The following is a 25,197-nucleotide window of genomic DNA, read 5'->3' on the forward strand; positions in this document are numbered from 1 at the left end:
AAGTTGATGTATTCCCTCAGCGACCAGCACAGATCAGCTCCAGGCATGACGAAGCGGATATCGTCCTCTTTTGGAAGACCAAAAAAAGTGGTTTCGCTTTCCCAACGAAGCACACAGCGTCTTCACGACATGGCGGCAGCGGCAACAATACTACAGCGAGAATAAAAGTTACGCCTTCTTTCTTTGCGTGAACATTTGGGCGGCGTTATGCAAATCTTCCCACATAGTGAGGTAGATATGTGGGGGCGTGTTAGAACGAGCCGTTTTAGGTAGGCGTGGCTGAATCTTAACTTTTATAAAGAATATCTCTTTGGATTTGAGACTTTAGTCTTTGCAACTTTACAGATCTTCTTTATGCACCAAGAGCTTGTAACACTCCAAAGAGAAAGGAAAAAATTGTAATCGCATCATATGACCCCTTTAATTCCTTTACCCTGTGCTTAGGGGCAGTTTACAAACACATAATTAGACATGGTCTTTGTTGAACGCATTCGTGCATTTAAAATCACAAGAAGCAGGGCTTTGGAATAAAAAAAAAACCTGCAAATGCTCAAGTTAGTAATAACTTAAACTTAAAAAAAAAAACTAGACACTTCAAAAATTCAATTATTTTAACTTAAGTCAAAATTTTAACCATGCTATTTTTCCTAATCCTGTGTCATTTGCGAAACACTGTATAAGATGCGAGTGCATCGGTCAAACATGTCTGTATAGCACGTTTACATAGAAAAACACTGGAAAAGCAGTGCAGTGGAATGCAAATATGTGTTTTGGGTGAACAGCCCATATTCTGTGTTCACAGCATTAGAATTGCAAGACATAAACTCAGAATTCTAACTTTCTCCCAATTTTGAGTTTACATTTCGCAATTCTGACTCTTTTTTTTCTTGGAATTGCACATTTATATCTCGCAATTCTGCATTGATATGTCACAATTCTGAGTTTATTGAGACTCTGAGTTTTTCAGAATTAGAAGAATAGTCTCAATTGAGAGAGATGATTTCAGAATTTTCAAAAAATTCAGAATAAAAAAAAAAAGAGAAAGTCACAATTGCTTTTTTTTTTTTTTTCGTGCCAAAAACAGGTTTCCATAGAGAGATGTGCTATTAAGCAACCAAATTTACAAAAATAAAATGGATGGAAAAAACTAAAACAAAAAATGAAGTATTGCCTGGAATTACTCGACAGTGTACTTTTTTTCACTTGGGCCTGTAAGTAACCACGCAGAACACCCTAGCAACACCTTAACTACCACTTGTTTTGTTTTGAAACTACCTGGCAACTCCCTAACTACATGCTAATAAAAAAAACACTCAGACCACCTTAGCAACTGCATAGCTCGTTCGTGGGGTTTAAAATAGAGGAGGCACACTAATTGTATTGGTCTGGGATCCCTGCCGATTATTATTATTATAATAATTTGCTTACCCACTTTAAAATGGCTTTTTGGTTGCTTTTAGTCAGAAAGCGTAAAGAAAACGACATACATACAGCAAGATAATATAATTTCACTTACCTGACCTATCACTTGAAGCAAACATCCATACCTTCTTAAAAGTCTGTGTTAATAGAGAGCTGCCTGTTGCGCCATTTAATTAAGCCGACTGCTGTAGCCTATATCCAGCTTAGGCTGTTTTCCCTAAATTTGTATATATGCTGTTTGAATGACAGCTTGGTAAATCTGTTGGCGATCAAATATTCAATATGGCTACTCATCATATGTACTTGGTACATTATGTGATGATTTGTTGATATCAGAAGGAGGCTAGCCTCCCTTGCGAGGGTTCTTTTCTCAACACTCCTCAGCGCTGAAAGTGAACACTCGATGCTGATTGGCTAATTTTTTTACCAAAGGAGGCACGAGAGCTCACCTCTCCCCCGGCCTCCCCCTCCCCTTCTCTATCATTAGCGGTTGCAATTACATCAGCAGATTCGGCACATTCGCGATAGAAAAGCAGCGCTTTCACATTATGGTATTACAACTGTGAAATTACAAACAAAAAGTACACATTCTGAGACATGAGCTGAAATGAATTGTGAATTTTATTAACATTAAATCGTCCTCCTCCCATTTTCACCTCAAAATTATGCCTCCCCCGACGAGCCGCCACTGATAGCAACACCTCGGAAACCACCCTAGGCAACAGTATTTTTCATTCAGATTTCCAGGTAGAATCTTTGAAAGGAATCTGAATCAAAATCCTCAGAATTTGAATTCCCATCCTGTGCACTTTTTTATTAATTTGCCTTAATTTCTGAAGTTCCCTTTTCTTTTTACCCTTTTATTTCACTTGCTTTCCTTCCTCTATACTTAAGTTTGGATATGATCATGCTCTTTTGGTTAATCAACACATCTTTTGGCCTTTTTTGCCGTGAAATTATAAACATTTATGCTGCATAAGTTTAAAGGAAAAATAGAAAGTCGCTGTGGATTTGTATCGCTGTATTGTTAATGTGTTTTCTCCACATGTTTAATCATAATGTTTAGAATACCGAGGCATTTTGGACTCAACAAGGCAGAAACAACTCAAAATTTTGGGGAGGAGGTAGTTTTATATCAGAATGCTTGAAAACTCCAGGAGGCTCTGCGCGGGTACGGCACTGTTGTTGAGCTGTCTAACGTGGCACAAAGCATTGTGGGTTTGTTTATCTTGTGGGGGGAGATTGACTCATGCCTACTCTGCTAATTAAATCTCAGTAACACATCAAAGCAGGGCTAAGCTAATGTTTCCACTGGCTTACTCTTGAGGTAAGACGTTTGCTAATTCATAATGAGGGAATTAAAAGATTATCCTAAGAAGATTACAATGATGCATTGTATCACCAAAGTTTTATTACATATTATAAATAATGCAAGCCATTTATTTGCTAGAATAATCACTGTGCTCAGAGGCGAGAGAAAAGTACTCGGTGTGTGTCAGGTTTTCCTGCGAGGGGCACTTCATCACTTTTCAAACCATCCATTATGAAAAAATTACCTTATAGGAAAACAGCATCATTTAGCGGTCCATCAAAGGCTGTTGAGATGCAGGACGCTGCAGCCCTGCGGCGCTGATAGAGATGCTGCATGCCTTCATAGTCAATTCCAAACTAAACACATTTTTCTCTCGCTGAACATTTGATACTCAAAACACAGTTTTAATTAATGTGAGGTGCCAGGGGCCACTGAGACTTGATTTAATAGTAATTGTGGCTCACTGTTTAATTGCAGTTCGACACTTGAAACTTCAGTATGCGATACAGTGTGGCACAAACAGTATGATATAATTAAACCCAGTCCAAAAGATCTGCTGGAACATTAGGAAAAGAGATTCTGTCTGTCTGTATTATTTTTTTTTTTTGAGAATATCAAAAAGATTTTCCTGGCTATGAAATGTATTTATTTATTTGCTTGTTTATTTGTTTAAAATACATTTCTTTTTATTTTATTTAAAGGAATATTTTTAAATAAAATCAGAAATTTTAATTTCCTGGCTAGAAGAACATATTTATTTATTTGATGTATTTATTTATTTTTTATATATTTATTTCACACAATCATATACCTCAAACTAATATCAGTTATGTGCAAAAATGGAAGGTTTTTAAAAAGCACGTAGCATTTAAAATTCATGAACATTATATTATAGAACAAAACCTCAAAGTCTGTTTAGAATCGGGACCATTTTGCAACCATTGCTAAGGTCTTCTGAGTGGTTACTAGGGCATTGCCAGGTGATTACTAGATTGTACTGCGTGGTTGGGTTCTATTTAGAATTTTAATTTTATAATATTGTATTGTACACATGCGAATGTGTATTCTCCCAGCAATTACAAGCTTTTTTTTTGTCGTCTCTCTCAACAAGCTTCATGATTTGAGAAATCATTCATTTCTGTCATTCATATCTGAATCAATATTTCTTCCTAAATGCTATAGGAACTACAGTAAGTGCTATAACAGTAAACTCATGGTGAACTTTCATAAGGAGTAGTTGCGCATCTGTGCACAGATATAGTCACACGATTATTAAAAGAAACCCACCTTCTAGACTATCAGTATCTTGTGACTGGTGTCACCCCGTGTTGGACATCCATGTCCACTGGTCACATGAGGACACGTGTCTTATCGCCCCACAGCAGCCCTGACTCTGAAGAGGTCGTCACACTTATCTCCATGCTGTTGTGAAAAGAAAAAAAAGTCCTGCTTGGATTAAACCTCAGGTGAGAAACCAGCCTGCTGGCCAAATACATATCAAATCCAGGATCAAACGCATGTTAATCTCCTTTGCCTTATAAATGAAAGGATGAGTTGAGGTTTTTAATCAATTGTGGCTAGCAAAATGGACATTAAAGATCATGTGAAAGAAGTCATTTTGTTAAGATCTGGACAAATAGTGTCCTACTAGTTCCAGTAGTGACCTGTAGATGGCAGTGTGGTTATTAAAACAGTTTAGCTGAGCAATGCAGTGGAGTACATTTATCTGACTCTTTCTAAGCTATTGAATTGCTCTGTATGTAACCCAAACAGGTTCAGTGCTCAGAAAATGGTTGAAAAGGAAAGGTTACTGAAGGTCAAATGATGTTGTTTTCATTGATTATAATGAGCAGCTTATGAAAACATCCCGGAAGGAAGAAGCCGTGCCTGTGTGCTTTTATCGAAGGCTGTGGGCTGATTTACTCCCTCAGACCCCGAGCAGCACCTGAACGTCATACATTTTCATGAACATCATAACAAAGTCGTTTGGTCACGCCCTAAAAAAGATTGTACGGGATGGTAATGGACGTTGTCTGGAGTGCAGAAGTGTGTCGTCAAAGTCCTGGGGCTTCGGTGAAGAGATCTGTCTGTCTGCCAGCTCTGAAGCATAGGATGAGGCCTGACACTTTTGGCAGGTCCCTGTGTCAGTGCTTTAGCACACTCTCCTTTACAGATGTGACACTTTTTTTTTTTGGTACTACACTGGTCCTCACTTTTCTCATCTTTCTTTACCTAAAGAGAACTACTTTTTTCTTTCTTTCGGTATTTTCATTATGCGTTTGAATAGTTTTCTTGATTTGTCCACTATCTTAAATATTTTATTTCAATGACTTTCTAAATAAATAAATGGTAAATTAGTCACATTTCAATTCAATTATTTTATCCACATTTTTATTACGTTTTTATTTTATTGTTGTATATATTTTAAGTATACTTTTTATTATTTATTGCAATAATTTTATAATATAAAATTACTTAAAATTACAATGAATTTCAGTAAATAAATAATCCTTTGTTAAAACAGTCAAATTATAATTCATTTTTTGCATATATTTTTATGTATTTTAGTATGCTCGTCCATTATCTTAAATGGTTATTTCCAATGACCTTCTAAAATTGTTAAATGAATTAAAATAAACTAATTAATATTAAAAGTCAAATTATAATACAATTTATTTCATATTTTCTTGTTTGTATTATCAATATACTTTTCAATATTTTATTAAGTCATCCACTATGCTTTTTCAATGACCAAATAAATAAATGATGGTCAAAATAGTCACATTTTAATTCAAAAATATGTATTTTTCTGTATTTTCAGTATACTTGTTAATGTATTTCTTGACTCATCCACTATCAAATAAATGTTTAAAATAGACAAATTATAAATTGATTGTTATCCATAGTTTATCTGTAAAAATGTTTCTTATCCCCTCCATTATCTTCAATTCATTTTTTCAACAAACTTGATTCTATGGATTAGAATGTGCTTTTTGACCTGGACGATGAGGTCAAAGGTCAAACTTTCCCTTCAGAGTATCTCCTTGTATTAATGGTAACACTTTTCAAATCTATCATTATTTGCTTTTGTCATAATCTATATTCCATTAATGTACAACAGTATAAAACGGTCACAGGCCTTAGTGACATCAGCAGAGAAGAAAAGTCTTTTCAGAGATGGAGGAAGTTTGATGAAAACTACATGCACTGACAATATGACCAGGAGCAGGTATTAAGAAAGTAAACGGCACCAGTTTTGATTTCATATTGACTTTAACTATGTCCTAATATTTCTGATTCCAGATTTCAGGAGGACGGTCAGGACAGGGTGTTGTGTTAATGTGAGGAGTGAAAACACACCCTTCGATGTCAGTGGATGTGAGCTGGTGACAGCATCATCACAACACTTGCCCGTCACAGCCGGCTGCTTTGGCTCGGGCCCGTGGCTTTGTGGAGCCCAACGGGCCGCAAGCTGCCAGACCCTGATCAGAGGAACTTTCACGCCTGTCTGATTTCCATCAGTTTCATATTTCTCAACATAATCTCTCACTCTGCCATATTTTTCATAGCATGCTTATCTCTCTTAACTCCATACTCTCTCTCTCCCTTTCTCTTACAGTGGTGAGTTTGGAAATCCAGTTGTCAAAAAGAGCGTCTGTTTTGTGAGTGAAAAAGTCACTTTTTCCCCCGTTTCTTTCCTGGAGTGGTCAGCACTACATGCATTTTTGCCCCGATATCACATTAATCTCTGGCTGCTCCGAGATTGACGCTTCGGACAATCTGACCCTCGGATTTTGGCGACCTCTTGACCTCTCCTCACTGGCAGCATGGTGGAGGTCACAGAGTGGTGAGAAAAATCTGACCAGGATGAACTAGCTTGTCAAACCGACCCATCATGCTGTCACCACAGCAACTATTACAAGGTCTGAATGTCTTTTTACTTTTCTAAGCACCATGATCAGGTCATCGCTACATCGCTCCTGCCTCCACAGGCAGCTGTCTACTAAAACAGTATCCTAACGGAAATGAAACCTCATAAGTAATTGATTTGGAACGCTCTCCATAGGCGTCAAATCACTTATAATTGATTTCCATAGACACTGTTGTTAGCATGTTCTACGCCTCTTAGCTGAGACATAGAAATACATAGCATGCACAAATATTGGTTAAAATAGTCACTTTTTAAAGCAACAGAATGTACTTTTGTTTACCTTGAAATATCAGTTTTAAAATCAAAATGGATGGTACACTGACTTCTAATAAGGCGAATGGCTTTTGCTTCTTTCCAAACGTCTGCTCTGGGAATATTTGGTGTGAAATTCGGACAGCGAGTTGCGAGAGCAACAAATGCACGTGTACAGCGATCTACTGTAATTATGATAACTGTAGGGAGGCTTTAAAAAAAATACATACCGTAAAGTTGCTCTAATAATTAATTGTTATCCATTTTTTTCTGGAACATTTTATTTAGTTTCTATTTTCAGCATTCATTATTATGAATGAACTTTTTCATTAAATTTAGAAAATAAATTGCATTTACAAATATTGGTTAAAATAGTGATATTTTGGTATTTTATCCATACTTTTTCAGTATACATTTAAAAAAAATTCTTGACTAGTTTGAATTAATTTTTAAAATCACTTCTAATAAATGCTGTGCACAAATATTAGTTAAAATAGTCACTTTTAAAAATTTGTATCCATATTTTTTTCAGATAATATATGATCAAATATGATCTAGTTTTATTTTTTTAAATTAATTTTTCAGTGAACTTTCAAATAACTTAAAATAAATAGAGTTTTGGGTTAAAATAGTTATATTTTAGTATCATAAAAAATAAATAGTATGCAAATATATTGGTTCAAATAATCAGAGTTTTTTATTTTATCAATACTCTTTTCAGCGTTTTTCTTGTCTCATCCACTATCTTGAGTTGCCATTTTTGGGAATGTCTAAGATAGGTGCAGCACAATGTGTGTGTAAATGAAAAGAAAGAGAACGTCTTGTTAATATGGTACATTGCCGCCTAGTCAGACTAATGAAAACTGTTGTAACTGTTGTATAAAGTATAACATATATTATGGGATCCATCTGTGGGTCACAAATTCTTTGGTCAGTCTCATGCAGGAAGGTGAGAGGGAGAAGGGGAAGGCAAAATCCACCATCACCCTTCATCTGTGTAGCCTTGAGAAAGCGAGGGAAATGCCTGCTTCCCTCTCTCTTTCGTCTTGGTACAGGGAGAGGCAGGGAAGCAGCAAGGAAAGAGGAACGGCAAGACCAGATCTGGAAGAATACCTTTGCAATAGCAGATCTGAAAGTTTCAACTCCAGCTGAATACAAATGAGGACAGGCTGTGCTGTAAAGGCAGGCGCTGGCTGAGTTTCTCTCCATGAGCACACACTCGCTTCACGTCAGGGTCCTGATCACAATGTTGGGGTTCAGTTTTCAATAACCAGTGATTATTACATGGCTGCATATAAATAAATAAATGGACATGAAATATTGATTGGATTTTAAATTAGTTTATTATGTGAGCAGAAAGAGAGCGCAGAGTGGTACGAGAGACTTGAAACTATCACAGCTGTGTTGAAAATCATTTTGCTGTGACGATGCTCAATCATACAGTTTAGCATCAATATGCAAAAGTATTTTGGAATGAAAATGATTTTTAATAAACACTAGGTTCAAAATATCTGTATGTGGCTCCGAGTGTTTATTCTGGCAATCGATTTATTTAATTACATCTGGATAATTTGGCCAGTGGGCAGTGATATATAAATAATGGCCAGACATTTTAAAATAAAAGTGACTTGCAAGTTTACATTGATTAAATAAAAGTGTGTTTGAGTAGAATATATGATTATTCAAAGATGAATACGTTTGAAAGTGTATTTGAATTTGATATAGATAGATAGATAGATAGATAGATAGATAGATAGATAGATAGATAGATAGATAGATAGATAGATAGATAGATAAAAACTGTTGTAACTGTTGTATAAAGTATCACATATATTATGGGATCCATCTGTGGGTCACAAATTCTTTGGTCAGTCTCATGCAGGAAGGTGAGAGGGAGAAGGGGAAGGCAAAATCCACCATCACCCTTCATCTGTGTAGCCTTGAGAAAGCGAGGGAAATGCCTGCTTCCCTCTCTCTTTCGTCTTGGTACAGAGAGAGGCAGGGAAGCAGCAAGGAAAGAGGAACGGCAAGACCAGATCTGGAAGAATACCTTTGCAATAGCAGATCTGAAAGTTTCAACTCCAGCTGAATACAAATGAGGACAGGCTGTGCTGTAAAGGCAGGCGCTGGCTGAGTTTCTCTCCATGAGCACACACTCGCTTCACGTCAGGGTCCTGATCACAATGTTGGGGTTCAGTTTTCAATAACCAGTGATTATTACATGGCTGCATATAAATAAATAAATGGACATGAAATATTGATTGGATTTTAAATTAGTTTATTATGTGAGCAGAAAGAGAGCGCAGAGTGGTACGAGAGACTTGAAACTATCACAGCTGTGTTGAAAATCATTTTGCTGTGACGATGCTCAATCATACAGTTTAGCATCAATATGCAAAAGTATTTTGGAATGAAAATGATTTTTAATAAACACTAGGTTCAAAATATCTGTATGTGGCTCCGAGTGTTTATTCTGGCAATCGATTTATTTAATTACATCTGGATAATTTGGCCAGTGGGCAGTGATATATAAATAATGGCCAGACATTTTAAAATAAAAGTGACTTGCAAGTTTACATTGATTAAATAAAAGTGTGTTTGAGTAGAATATATGATTATTCAAAGATGAATACGTTTGAAAGTGTATTTGAATTTGATTAAGGAAAAGAAATGCATAACACTGAAAACTTGTGAAAACAAAACAGTAGACTCATTTTTGTAGACTAATAATTGAGACATACGGTGCTGACGCTTTAATGAGAGTTCTTATTACTGCAATCAAAACATCCACATGAAATTTGATTTTAGTGCTGAAATGATTTTAATTAGGGAAATCAAGCTGTCCATAATTACAGGAGCAACAGAAGTCTCTCTCCTCTGTGTCAGAAAGCCACAAGACACTTGATGTACGCCAGGACTTCATTAGTACAGACAAAGAAAACAGTACAACTCTGCTATTTAGTTTCCCTCAAGAAACTTTTTAGCAACCCCTCACACATTCTAAGCTCACAGCTGAAACACCTCAACAACCAGTAACTTAGCTGTTGTAACATTGTTATTTGGGTTTATGTATTTGTTTATGCATTGGACAATTGTTCAGTTATAAATCAGCATGTCATACGAATGTATGAAACACACACACACACACACACACACACACACACACACACACACACACGTCTGTTTTGCGCTCTTTGTGGTGTCTCTATGTATGGGCGTTTATGGGATCCATCTGTGGGTCACAAATTCTTTGGTCAGTCTCATGCAGGAAGGTGAGAGGGAGAAGGGGAAGGCAAAATCCACCATCACCCTTCATCTGTGTAGCCTTGAGAAAGCGAGGGAAATGCCTGCTTCCCTCTCTCTTTCGTCTTGGTACAGAGAGAGGCAGGGAAGCAGCAAGGAAAGAGGAACGGCAAGACCAGATCTGGAAGAATACCTTTGCAATAGCAGATCTGAAAGTTTCAACTCCAGCTGAATACAAATGAGGACAGGCTGTGCTGTAAAGGCAGGCGCTGGCTGAGTTTCTCTCCATGAGCACACACTCGCTTCACGTCAGGGTCCTGATCACAATGTTGGGGTTCAGTTTTCAATAACGAGTGATTATTACACGGCTGCATATAAATAAATAAATGGACATGAAATATTGATTGGATTTTAAATTAGTTTATTATGTGAGCAGAAAGAGAGCGCAGAGTGGTACGAGAGACTTGAAACTATCACAGCTGTGTTGAAAATCATTTTGCTGGGACGATGCTCAATCATACAGTTTAGCATCAATATGCAAAAGTATTTTGGAATGAAAATGATTTTTAATAAACACTAGGTTCAAAATATCTGTATGTGGCTCCGAGTGTTTATTCTGGCAATCGATTTATTTAATTACATCTGGATAATTTGGCCAGTGGGCAGTGATATACAAATAATGGCCAGACATTTTAAAATAAAAGTGACTTGCAAGTTTACATTGATTAAATAAAAGTGTGTTTAATTGTATTATTATTAATATTATTATTGTCGTCGCTGTTTCTGTTGCTCTTTGTTGTTGCAATCAGTAGGTCAATGTGCGCATGCCTGCTAATGCGAGACGCGTTGCTATAACGACAGATGTACACAGTTTCCTCAAGCGGTAGTTGGGGAGGACGGTGTTGATGTAAGTACTTTTAAAAGCCTGTGACATTTTGATAAAGTATTGTTGATACTGTGTATTTTATCTCTGAAACAAACAAACAAACAAAACAAATATATGAGTTCTATCTATCAGCTCTCGCCTTTGTTTTATAAAGCTCTAGAAAACAGTACAACTCTGCTATTTAGTTTCCCTCAAGAAACTTTTTAGCAACCCCTCACACATTCTAAGCTCACAGCTGAAAACACCTCAACAACCAGTAACTTAGCTGTTGTAACATTGTTATTTGGGTTTATGTATTTGTTTATGCATTGGATAATTGTTCAGTTATAAATCAGCATGTCATACGAATGTATGAAACACACACACACACACACACACACACACACACACACACACACAGATGTACACAGTTTCCTCAAGCGGTAGTTGGGGAGGACGGTGTTGATGTAAGTACTTTTAAAAGCCTGTGACATTTTGATAAAGTATTGTTGATACTGTGTATTTTATCTCTGAAACAAACAAACAAACAAAACAAATATATGAGTTCTATCTATCAGCTCTCGCCTTTGTTTTATAAAGCTCTAATTATTCTAACGCCCAAATGTGCAGGAAACAAGTCTAATGAGAATGAATATATTTGGCAAATTTCTCTCTGGTAGCTGGTTTTTCTTTAATCTTAAATGACTGAAGTACATAAATAGTGAGGAATTATATGTTTATTGATTATAGTACCATCGTATTCTTTGACGTACGTTTGAGTTTACAAATACCATGGTATTTACCATTGCTACCATGGTTCTTTGGCCATGAAACATGGTGGTAACGTTACCCTGGTGGGTTTTTTTAGATGAAAATACCACTACATATGCTAATCATTCAGTACCATGATCTTATACCATCATTGCACCATGCCATTTTTTTTTGTAAAGCTTTGTTGCTGTTATTCATTTCACTGGCCTCTTTGTAGGTTAATTCAGTGAAATGTGTGCTATTGTGTGCTGTGGATTTCTTACTCAGAACTCTATTTTCTCAGGACACTTCAGTGGAAATTACAGCCTGTGAAGCTTGCAGTCTGATCAGAGAGCACCATGAATTTAAACAACTTTGTGGTACTTCCCAGCAAGCCCAAGTCAATGAAGTTAAATGTCAGGTTTGAACAGTCGGTTCCCTTGAGTTTCTTTTCACGCTTCAGATTTTTCACATTATTAGCACGTTACATGTCGCGTTTGCAAATGGCAGCGCTCCAAATGTTCAGAGTAGTCTGTTCATTTTAGCAGAATAATATGATTTTGTGTATTCCGTTGAATTATTGTCTTAAGGAGAGTGGCTCTAATAAAACAGGAAAGAGTCAGTCACATTGGTTTGTACAAGTTAATATGTAGCATGTAAAAAGTATATTTATATATGTGTATATTCTCCCCCCAAGGAATCTCCGGGAACTGCGTATGGAAACAGTGCAGCTGGATCAACATGCCAAGGAGATGGAGAGAAGACTGGAGGAGCTCAGACAGCATATGAACCAGGAGAAAGAGGAGAGGGAGTGAGTGAAACAGGGAGGGGAGGGACAGCTTGTTGAATTAATGAATGAGTGAGAAGATGAATAAATTAACGGGCCAAACAATGACTGTGACAGAGAGTGCTGAGATAAAAGAGGAAAGGTAAACAATGAAACGACAATGAATAAAATGAAAAACGTAGGAAGAGATAGCGAGTGAAAGACAGAGAATGAGAGACTGTGAGGGTAGGTGTGCATGCAGGCAAAGACAGAGGGACTTCAACAAATAATTCACCCAAAATTAGTATTCGGTCAGTGTTTTTTCACCCTTCCAAAACCTGTATGCAAATATTTTTTTCCCTATACAATGACATTTTAAAGTGACTACGGCTGTCAAACTTTAAAAAAAAAATCTCCATAAAAGTAGTGCATATCACACAAGTCCTCTAAAGCCATACATTTACATTCATTTATTTGGTAGACTTTTCTCCAAAGTTACTAGCGCTGCATTGAAGGCCCTCCTTGATGTGATGTCATTTTAAAGTTATACATATTTATTTTTAAATATGAACTTGAACAGCAAAAATCACATTGGCTCTGATATTTTCATTTCCTGTTTGAGTCACTTTTCTGTGACTTTGTAAATATACATTAATCTAACTTGACATTCGTCATAGAAATGCCAGTGCCAATCAAACCCAGTGCATACGTTCTTTCTTAAGGGTATGGGTCACCTAAGTGCAGTGCCTTGCAGAAATACGCTGACATATATAGTTAAAGGTCGCCAAAGACAATCTAAAGTTCTCAAAGACACCATCTGCATTAAGTTCCCAACTACTGCACATCCATACGGTTCTGTTCTGTTCCTTAGAATTTATCTGATGAAAACGCGTGGGTTAGTTTAAAGGAATAGTACACCCAAAAATGAAAATTTGCTGAAAAATGTACTCACCCTCAGGCCATCCAAGATGCAGGTGAGTTTGTTTCTTAATGGGAACAGATTTGGAGAAATGTAGCATTCCATCACTTGCTCACCAATGGATCCTCTGCTGTGAATGGGTGCCGTCAGAATGGTCCAAACAGCTGATAAAAACATCACAATAATCCACAAGTAATCCTCACCACTCCAGTCCATCAATTAAAGGTGGGGTAAGTGATTTCTTGTAGCCAATGTTGACATTTGAAATCACCAAAACAAACACGCCCCTACCCCAAAAGGGTCTCGCACCTATTTTGATAGCTCCGCCCCACACATAGGTACGCAACCCAGGCAACGATTAGTTCTGTGAAACAAAGCAAAACCAATGTTACACCGTGTCTACACTACACTGGACGCGAGTGGCGCGGCGTGACAAAATACTATAGATAGGGCTGTGACGGTGGCATATTTTTACTACCACGGTGGTAATGGTCCAAGTACCACTGGTGGCGCGGTGTTGATATATATATATATATATATATATATATTAGTGGTGTCAAAATTAGCGAGCTAACGCAGGTGATTATTTTTTTAGTTTAGTTTATAAAAGTATATAACGCAATTAATGCAGGGGCGGGGCTAGGGTTGGCCGCCCCGCTCACAACTGCTGCTTCTGTCACTTTTTCTCTTGACAAGAAGTGCATTTATTCAGTCGCAGAACGACTGGCGGGAGAAAGGGAGACGTTTCAGACGCGTGCTCCTCTTCACTTCGGTGCCATGCGCGAGTCAAGCGAGCGCGGAAACGGTACTGTGCTCGAAGCGCGTGCTCTTCAATTGCACGCACAAAGGCGGCGGCGAGCTGTAACCTGTATCCTTTCATATCAAAGCGCGAAATTAACTACGTGCATGCAATGCCGTGGTCAGTTAAGTCATGAAGGAAGAAAGTTAAATACACCCCGTCTACAGGACGCGAGCTGCGCGTCGCGACAAAATACTATAAAACACATTATAATCAGTGATGCTACACTGGATGCAACACGACATGACAAATTCCCGACAGTTACTGTTATTACATTTGTATACAAAACTTTGTATTATGGTTGTTATAGAGTGCGTGACGTCACGTGCACTACCGCCAGGCAAGCGACCACTGCGGTGATGCGGTTGTCATGGCGATCGTCACAGCCCTAACTATAGAACTCATTATAATAAGTGATGCTGTCTACACCATAGATATACAGTATATACATATCTATGGTCTACACTGGATGTGGCGCGGCACGACACGCCAAATCCCCGACAGAAAACTGCTGCTGTGTTCTATTTATGACGTATTGACACAAATTTCAAATGATTTTCAACGGTCGCTTTGTCGTGTCCAGTGTACTAGACAGATTTTAGCTGTTGTGGCGCAGACACGGTGTTACCTATCGAGAAGAAACAAAGCAACCTCAGCATCCGATCGCAGGCCTTCCGCTCCTTGAGTTCTCTCCAGCGCTGGAAAGCTGATCCAATATTTACACGGGTCCTGCTTCTTGCCTTATTGCCTTAAGCCTTCTTTTATTCCCCAGACAGTTTCCTCTTTTGTTTTTTATCCGCCATCTCTATCTTTCTGTCGCTCGGCTCGCTAATGTCCGTCCTGTGCACTGAACGCTCTCTCCTCCACATCATGAGTAGACACGCCCCTTACTGCTGATTGGCTACAAGTTTGTTTTGCTATTCGGCCCGAATCAGTTTTCTAAAGCGTTTTTGAAAAATCGCTTACCCCACCTTTAATGTCTTGTGAAGGAACAAACTTACATCTTGGATGGCCTGAGGGTGAGTCAATTTTCAGCAAACTGTAATTTTTGGATGAACTATTCCTTTAAGACCAGTATCTGATATGGTTATATTTAAAACTTTCTGTGACCAACAACACAACAACGCTCAACACTACCCTTTGACACTTTGGATAACGTGAGAGCAAAAGGCATGCAAGTATATGTGGAATTATGTGGAGAGGAATTGGAAATGGAGTGACAGAGATGCCATTAGCTTTAAAATCTGATCGTCACATGGAGTATGCAGCTCCTGCAGGTAATCTCGGGTGATGGTTTGACTTCAGAGCGATCTGGTGTGATGGAATCAGCATAACCATCGAGTGGAAGGAAATTGAGTCATCTCGGCTCCAGCAGCTCTGCTCTCACTGCATCGCCATGCTTGTCTTCCCATTTCTCCCAAACAAATTAAGATTAAGTGGAACCCTATGCCAAAACGAGGAAGGCAGGAAATTAGTTTTCTGTCAAAATAAAAGAATAAGAAAAAATAACATCACTAGTTATTAATTTGATGTCTCTCTCTCTCTCCCTCTTCTCGGCCCGGCCCCTTTCCTTCAGCTCTTCATTAATAACACTAAAATGTGACCTGTGTAGGTCCACCTCATGAATTTATAGTGGCGGTCGTTTTAGTCGTACATATAAGCTCATTATGCAGCAGGGGAGGGAAACACTACGGTAATGGAGTAGATAAAGTGAATACATCATATTCCCATATATACTGCCGAACAAATGCAAACATATACATCCAGTTGGTCAGGATGAATTATGTTGAGACAGCATGAAGAATGAATTTATCCGAAATTTTAAATATTTTTGCCTGGAAAGTGGATATACTGTATCAGTGAGGCAGAAGGCCAATCGGAGACAATAGCATGAAGCAATTCCTGTGGGTTCTTCTTCATGGGGATGGACGGCACCAATTGCACCTGTATCAATAACATTGTCACGAATCCGGTCAACGAACTTTCCTATTCATTGACTCTCAGAATTGAAAATGAAAAAGGTAATTGCACTTTTTTTTCTTTTAACAATACAGACTTTTTCTTGCAATTCTGAGTTTATATCACAATTGAGACTTTTTCTCTCAGAATTTTCTCAGAAACATAAACTCAGAATTGTGAGATATAAACTTGCAATTCTGAGAAAAAAAATCTGAATTGCAAGATAAACTTTTGAGTTTACATCTTTTGAGTTTACATCTCACAAATCTGTTTTTGTTTCCACCACGAAATAAAAAAAAGATAATTGCAACATTTTATCTCACAATTATGATTTTTTTCTCTCTCAGAATTGTGAGTTTATAACTCTATAGTTATAATTCTGAGAAAAAAATGTAATGATGAAAAAAAGTTATAGTATTTTGTTAAGTCACAAAAACCTTATACAGTATATACAGTGGGTACGGAAAGTATTCAGACCCCCTTAAATTTTTCACTCTTTGTTATATTGCAGCCATTTGCTAAAATCATTTAAGTTAATTTTTTTCCTCATTAATGTACACACAGCACCCCATATTGACAGAAAAACACAGAATTGTTGACATTTTTGCAGATGTATTAAAAAAGAAAAACTGAAATATCACATGGTCCTAAGTATTCAGACCCTTTGCTCAGTATATAGTAAAAAGGTAATTGCACTTTTTTTCTTTTAACAATACAGACTTTTTCTTGCAATTCTGAGTTTATATCACAATTGAGACTTTTTCTCTCAGAATTTTCTCAGAAACAAATTCAGAATTGTGAGATATAAACTTGCAATTCTGAGAAAAAAAATCTGAATTGCAAGATAAACTTAGAATTGAGTTTACATCTCACAAATCTGTTTTTGTTTCCACCACGAAATAAAAAAAAGATAATTGCAACATTTTATCTCACAATTTTTTTTCTCAGAATTGTGAGTTTATAACTTGCAATTCAGCATTTATATCTTGCAGTTCTGAGCTTATATCTTATGATTCTGAGAAAAAAATTTAATGATGAAAAAAATTTCTAGTATTTTGTTAAGTCACCAAAACCTTATATATATACCCATAAATAGTACAAGATGATTAAAATGGGACTATTTTGCCAACATTTTGTGTATTTTTTATGCTTATTAAATTGTGTCGTTATATTAAATTAAGTTTAAATGGTTAACTTATTAAATTATAATTTATTAAAATTTTCAAGTTAATTTATTGAGAAGAATAGCACTTCCAGAGGTCATTTTTTTTATCAATCTGAAATCTAATTTAACACCAGGTTAAATGTGCAGTATAGTAACCCCTCACCTGTCCCACTGCTGCCATACAATGAACTCGAGTAGCAGAGGAGTCTGATGTCTGTGACCCTGACAGGAGATAAGTGTTTGTCTTGTTGGTTGACACTCAGTGTGCATGCGATGGTAATCCGCCAGTTGTTAGCACAACTGCCACGTTGCCTGTGCATTTCTCTATAATGCTGACAGGCAGGCTTGAGCGCGGTTAATCCCCATCCCAAACGCCCGTCTCCATCAGACTGATAAAGGCCAGCACATAAACAGCTCTTAATGAGAGTGGACAGCATGCAGAGGAAGTGTCCTCTCTCCCTCCTGGCCCCTTCCAAAGTCTCTGACTATCTCACTCTTTTATAATATGAGATGGATTTTAGTGGAGCTGCTGAGCTGTGTATTTTTTGTTTGATCTATTCATGACTTTTCTTATTGCTTATACTTTGGGTTAGATATTTAAATAAACTCCTAACAGTAAATATTAAAGTATTACTTTTCTGAGCGATTATAGTTATAATTTTTGCCTGGCGGAAGATATCATTGTTACACATTTGATTTTTTAAGAAATTAATCATTTTATTCTTCAACATGCATTAAATTGATCAAAAGTGAGAGTAAAGACATAACAAAAATGAATTAAAAATTCCTGAAAAAATTTGTATTATGGTTTCCACAAAAATATTAAGCAGTACAACAGTTTTTAGTGTTGATAATAATAAGAAATGTTTCTTGAGCAGCAAATCAGTATCTTAGAATGTTTTGTAAACTGTTATGTGACACTGAAGCCTGGAGTAATGATGCTAAAAATTCAGCTTTACATCACAGGAATAAATTACATTTTCATATATATTCAAAGAGAAAAGAGTTAGTCTAAATTCTGTTTTTAGTGTATATTTAATGAAATAAATGCAGCCTTTGAGTATAAATGATTTTAAAAACATAAAATCTTACCAGCCCGAACTTTTGAACAAAATGTGTGGCTTAAAGGGTTAGTTCACCCAAAAATGAAAATTCTGTCATTAATTACTCACCCTCATGTCGTTCCAAACCCGTAAAACCTCAGTTCATCTTCGGAACACAAATTAAGATATCTTTGATGGAGCTCTCTGACCCTCCCATAGACAGCAAGGGTACTACCACGATCAACGTCCAGAAACGTAGCAAGGAGATCGGTAAAATAATCCATGTGACATCACGGGTTCAACCGTAATATTACGAAGCTACGAGAATACTCTTTGTGTGCAAAAAAAAAAAAAAACGTATTCAGACTTTATTCAACAATTCGTCTCCTCACCCTAGCGCCATTTTGGAGAATATCCACTGAACGCAAACAACGCATGTTCTGTGTCAGCCGCACCACACGGATTTTTTCGTTCAAATCCAAGCACAAACAACGTAGAAAACGTATCCGTGTGCTGCGGCTGACAAAGAACAACATACGCTGTTTGCGTTCAGTGAATATTGAGGGTGACTGAGAGTGAGTAATTAATGACAGAATTTTCATTTTTGGGTGAACTAACCCTTTAAATGTCTAGATACTTTTGGGGCCACTTTATATGTTTTGGCTTGATGTAACGTAGTATTTAAATAACTTTCACCATTGTGCCCCGGAGCAAGACTCTTAACCTTAAGATGTTTCCAAGGGGACCGTCTCTAATTAGTGTATGGTAAGTTGCTGTGACAAATTAGTAAATTAGTAATTAGTAAAAACTCAAATACGAGTGCCTACCCTGCTTCCTCTGAGCATGTGAACACATTGAGCTCAAGCATTTCAGCAGTAAAGTCACATGACCTGTCACCAACTACACATTCCTCTGAGATTTCACAGGAATAAATTACATTTTCATATATATTCAAAGAGAAAAGAGTTATTCTAAATTCTGTTTTTAGTGTATATTTAAAAATAAATGCAGCCTTTGAGTATAAATGATTTTAAAAACATAAAATCTTACCAGCCCGAACTTTTGAACAAAATGTGTGGCTTAAAGGGTTAGTTCACCCAAAAATGAAAATTCTGTCATTAATTACTCACCCTCATGTCGTTCCAAACCCGTAAAACCTCAGTTCATCTTCGGAACACAAATTAAGATATCTTTGATGGAGCTCTCTGACCCTCCCATAGACAGCAAGGGTACTACCACGATCAACGTCCAGAAACGTAGCAAGGAGATCGGTAAAATAATCCATGTGACATCACGGGTTCAACCGTAATATTACGAAGCTACGAGAATACTCTTTGTGTGCAAAAAAAAAAAAAAAACGTATTCAGACTTTATTCAACAATTCGTCTCCTCACCCTAGCGCCATTTTGGAGAATATCCACTGAACGCAAACAACGCATGTTCTGTGTCAGCCGCACCACACGGATTTTTTCGTTCAAATCCAAGCACAAACAACGTAGAAAACGTATCCGTGTGCTGCGGCTGACAAAGAACAACATACGCTGTTTGCGTTCAGTGAATATTGAGGGTGACTGAGAGTGAGTAATTAATGACAGAATTTTCATTTTTGGGTGAACTAACCCTTTAAATGTCTAGATACTTTTGGGGCCACTTTATATGTTTTGGCTTGATGTAACGTAGTATTTAAATAACTTTCACCATTGTGCCCCGGAGCAAGACTCTTAACCTTAAGATGTTTCCAAGGGGACCGTCTCTAATTAGTGTATGGTAAGTTGCTGTGACAAATTAGTAAATTAGTAATTAGTAAAAACTCAAATACGAGTGCCTACCCTGCTTCCTCTGAGCATGTGAACACATTGAGCTCAAGCATTTCAGCAGTAAAGTCACATGACCTGTCACCAACTACACATTCCTCTGAGATTTTGATATGAAAACAGTCTCATTCTTGATTTATTTTTTCAGAATTTTTCAGGCGGCCATCCAAAGAATTTCACGACCCACATGAGAGAAAGAGACATTTCAAAAGCATGGTTACCTCTTTACTTCTTACTAAATTATATCGTACAGCCAGACACACATAACATACATTTCCATCCTTTGAACACACTCAGGCTTGTGGCTCGACGCCAGTATGACAGCCCACTCTAAACAGACGGCCTCCCCCTCAATCACGCCGTGGATTATTTAGACTGTTGATTTGATGTGGCAACCAAAACAACAAATCAGAAAGCAAATGAAGTCGACCTCCGTCTGTGTATCTGTGTGAATTATGTAGGGCAAAAGCTTTCATGTAATGTTTGTGTTTGTTTTCCACTATTTGATATGTGCTTAGTTAAAAGTTTACCATGAGTTACGCACTAGATTTTATTACTTGGGGTTAGGGGGTTTTCAAAAAGTAATAGTAAGTCCTCCAAATGATTCTTGCTTTATGAGACACACCATTGGCTATTACAACTAGTTGCAGTTCTGTGCTAAACTGAGCAACTTTCTGTGATATTTCCACACAGGAAGATGGGAGCTTCTCACTGGCGTTCAGCACAGCCTGGGGTTCAGAGCGTTAAGGAGAACGCACCTCACAGAGTAAGAGTTTTCATGCAGATACACAAATAAAGTCTGTCAGCCTGTCTGTCTGTTTAAAATATCCAGTTACAATCAGGCTGACTTCACCTTCATTCATGCCAGGGATAGTCCAAAACCTTGGACGCACTTTCTAGAATTAACTGCATGAACAGTTCACCGGTGGTTTTGGTGATAATGTGGTGTTTGAAATATGTTGTTTCGGGCAGCTCTCTCCAGACAAGATGAAGATTAGAGTGCTGAAGGACGAGCCTGTGCCAGGTGGGTGGACTGGAATCTGATATGTGTTTTGCCTGGCTTGTTTTGAACTCCTTTTTTCCTCAAATGTATCACTTGGACACAAGCATAGTAAAGTCTTAATTACATAACCCTTCTTTTTTTTGTAAGAATTTCCGAAAGGTACAAGTCAAAATTGTCTTTAATTCTTTTCCAAAGTCTAATAACTAACACAAAACTTGTTCCAAACAATATGCAGAATAATTATTAAGGCATCACGTATACTGTATATGTTGCAGACATTGCACTGGAAAAAGTAATTTTCTTGGTCATTATTTTTGACTTATTTTCTAGTAAGCGTCCTTATAACAAGATAAATATACTTGAGAAGCAACACACCGAGTAAGATAAGATTTGTTTTCAGAGAACGTCTATTGAATTATTAGGGGCCAAGCCCTGAAGGGGCTGTAGTTAGGGGCCATCTGTTATTTTATTTTCCCCCAACTGGAGTCTATGGCAGCCCTATGAATGGAACATAGGAAAAGGATTAAATTTGGCACACTTGTAGTGATGGTCATGAATAATGATCTGACCAACTTTGGGGTCCCTAGGACCAACTCTATAGCGACACCACCAGTTATCACCACTTTTCAAAAGAAAAATTTGTTAATCTGATTCCTCTCTTTATGCTGATCACATTCAATAGCGTACATCAAGTATTGGCCATTTTGAAAAGTACAGTTTTCCATTTTTTCGCTACGCCTTCAAATTTTGTGAGATGAACTTTGGACTGAGCCACACAGAAATGACTGAACAGAATTGTATGTCCTACTTGTGAGAAAAAAGTTATGATGCTGTAAACGATGTTGACCCAAAATTGGTTCAGAGGCTGTATCTCGGCCAAACTTGGATCAATCAAAACGAAACTTGGTATGCTTCATCACCATGATCTGAGGGCCCATGTCAAATTTGGCAACAGTGCCACCTATGGATAATGAGATACGAAAAAGTTCTTATTTTACTAATAACCTTTGAACTGTTAGTCAGAAAGTTGTGATCTTGGTGTCTGTGGATTCCTTGGGTCATGTTGAATCTGTGGATGACGATTTTGCCAGGATCAGATAAACCGCCTGTCCGCCTTTTTGAAATTTGCCATAAATTGTGATATCTTTTGAACTGATAGACATAAATGCACAGAAATTGGTAGGAATCATCGACAGCATGTCCCAGAGGTACCCGAGAAATTTTAACACAGCGCCACCTAGTGTTCCAGAGATATAAAGATATTTGCAAAAATGCTTATAACTTTTGAAAACATTGTCCAAATTTTGTTATTTTTGTATCCTTTCATTCCATTGGTTTGCCATTTTCCATTAATGTGCCTGTCCGCCATATTGAATTAAATGAATAACAGTTTTTTACCTATTTCTCCTATGAATTTCATTTGAACTTCTGTTCATTCTGCATTCATTCTCACCTATAATTCTGAACTGGGTGTTTTTCCATGTTCATTTAATTTTTGCTGTTTTTGCTCTTCCTGCTTTGCACTGTGCTACAGCCCTGCTATTGCTGCTTGTAGCTATATTTATTATCGTTTTTTTTACCCTATTGGTAAATTGTTCATGTTTTAAACAGAAATTAGACAAACTTTAGTGAGATTTGTCCATTGATTTGTTCAAGAAAAAAAATTTATAACTTACTTTAAAATACATTCTCTGAAAACGAGAAATAAAGATAACAATAATGATCTTTTGCAAGGTGAAAACAGTACAGCAAGTGAAATTATAAATGCACTTTATTCAGTATTGCAAATTCTTGATGAAAAGGGCTCCATCTAATTAATTAATTGGCTATTTTATCCAAAAGTTTTGTTTTATTAGAGCATTCATGCAGGGTCCTGTGTTCCCCAGATTTATATGGCACATAATGAACACATAACAAAGGATCCTTTGTTCCCTGGGTTAAACTTTTGAACGGTAGTATGGATATACTTCCATATTGAATCATTAACTTAGTAACATGCTATGTACCAGCTCTGTTGGAATCTACTGTAGAGTCTCACATGTTGAGTACTATTTGTGGGATGTCGATGCGCTTGTGGAACATTCCAAATCAGTCAGATGACATGATTCTCTCAGAAGGTACCTGTAGGCAGTTGATGATGAGGTAGCTCATTAAATTATGGAACAGATTTCATGTGTAGAGTTCTGAATTGTGTGTGTCTTTGTATAACTGCAGCAGTACAGGAGCAGCTAATAGCGGAACGAGCCGCCAAGGTACATGGCACTAACAGGAAGCTCAACCTGAAGGGAAAAGTCTGTGGACAGTGTGAAGTTCAGCTGGCCGGACTGGTGAGTTTTCATCCGTTCTGTTATGTGAACAGAACTATTCTTAATTCCAGACTATCCATCCCTTTCATTCATCATGCATCATGTCTCAGGTATACACTGCCACTCTAAAGTTAGAATTTTTTTGCTGGAGTTTGCATTTATTTGATCAAAAATACAAATAAAACAGTAATAGTATGCAATACTGTCTATTGTTACTATTTAAAATAACAGTGTTTTCATTTGTATACATTTTAAAATGAAATGTATTCCTGTGACACAATGCTGCTTAATATTTTTGTGGAAACCGTAAAACATTTTACAGGTTTCTTTGATGAATACAAAGTTCAAAAGAACAGCATTTACTGGAAATAGATGTAACAATGTAAATGTTTTTACTGTCACTTTTGATCAATGTATGCGTCCTTGCTGAATAAAACCATTAATTGCTTTTCAAAAACATGTTACTGACCTCTAACTTTTGAGCTTTTTTAGTAAGCGTTTCTGGGCAAGCTAATCAGAGTATTTGCAGAAGTTTGCAAAGTTCATGGTGGTTCAAATTTAAAAGACTTGCAGTAGTTTTCTTAGAGTAACTTTGTAGCAAGTAAACAAGATATCCTTGAGAAACATTCCGTTTTTTTCTGTCATTTTTTTAGCTTATCATTTCTGCACATAAAGACATTCACACAGATCTTTCATGCCATGCCACTTCATGCATACATTTTTTTCCCACACTGGTACCATGAACTTCAAATAAACCCATCCCTAGTCAGACGTATCGGTTAAGCAGTTTTCTCAACCAGACTAAGCTGCAGTGTGAGCCAGACTTCATACAGATAGTCAAACTCTGGCTCTTCAGAACTAAAGTGCATGACACAAGGGTTTGTTATCCTCCATCAGTTCGAATAAAAGAGCTTCCTTAGCTCCTAACAGTAAGATTCCACTTTTTACTTTGGCAGCACTAGATTGAACTGCTGCTAAATACAGTGCTGCAAATATATTCTCATCCAACAGTATTTCTCAGCAAAGGCGGCATGAAGTGCAGATTCTGTAGTCCGGAAGCCCTCTTAAAAATCAGTTTGGGGAGAATGCTGCTGCTGTAATTTATTTCAGTGGTGTCGTGCTGAAATTAGATCTTTTTTTATGTGGCCATTAAAGGAGCCGGTAATGGGCACAGCTGTAGATTCACAGAGCAGCACTGTATTTACCCTTTTCTTTATTCACCGTGAGTGTGTGTGCACGTGTTTGTGTGGCTGTATTAAAGGGGACCCTGTCACCCTTGGGAGATTTGGGACTTTCATGCATTGCTAGTGTGTGTGTGTGTGTGTGTGTGTGTGTGAAGAGGACTTGAGTGCTTTGAAACAGACAGTCTCGAGGGGAAATGTACCTGTGGAATTTGCACACATGCATTTGGCTGTCAAAGACAGCAAGTGTGTTAAAGCGAATGTTTGGGGTGTGTGTCTGTCTCAATGTATTTATGGATGTGTAGAGCCAAGGCTTCCTAAGGGTTTCCTCCGTGCTCACTCACACAACCCTAGAGAAACCCACAGGAGCTAAAATTGAGCTGAAAGCTGTTGTTTTGTTCGAAATAGAATGTACTGTACTGTTTACTACAAAATGCATGTACACTGGATACTGCCTGCCTACTTAA

The 25,197-nt window shown here is 37.3% G+C and overlaps 1 protein-coding gene across 1 annotated transcript in view; it reads left to right on the plus strand.

Annotated features, from left to right (window-relative positions):
* The first annotated feature begins 12,134 nt into the window (after positions 1 to 12,134).
* The window catches only part of LOC107600751 (zinc finger B-box domain-containing protein 1-like), a 48,974-nt gene continuing 35,911 nt past the window's right edge, over positions 12,135 to 25,197 (plus strand). Inside the window, exons 1-5 of the mRNA XM_016292710.1 lie at positions 12,135 to 12,196; positions 12,473 to 12,586; positions 20,934 to 21,006; positions 21,213 to 21,264; positions 23,458 to 23,570. Of these exons, the coding sequence (XP_016148196.1) occupies positions 12,135 to 12,196; positions 12,473 to 12,586; positions 20,934 to 21,006; positions 21,213 to 21,264; positions 23,458 to 23,570 (414 nt within the window). The remainder of the gene's footprint in view (positions 12,197 to 12,472; positions 12,587 to 20,933; positions 21,007 to 21,212; positions 21,265 to 23,457; positions 23,571 to 25,197) is intronic.

Source organism: Sinocyclocheilus grahami, unplaced genomic scaffold (assembly GCF_001515645.1).
Source record: "Sinocyclocheilus grahami isolate Dianchi unplaced genomic scaffold, SAMN03320097.WGS_v1.1 scaffold14.1, whole genome shotgun sequence".
NCBI classification, from domain to species: Eukaryota; Metazoa; Chordata; class Actinopteri; order Cypriniformes; family Cyprinidae; genus Sinocyclocheilus; species Sinocyclocheilus grahami.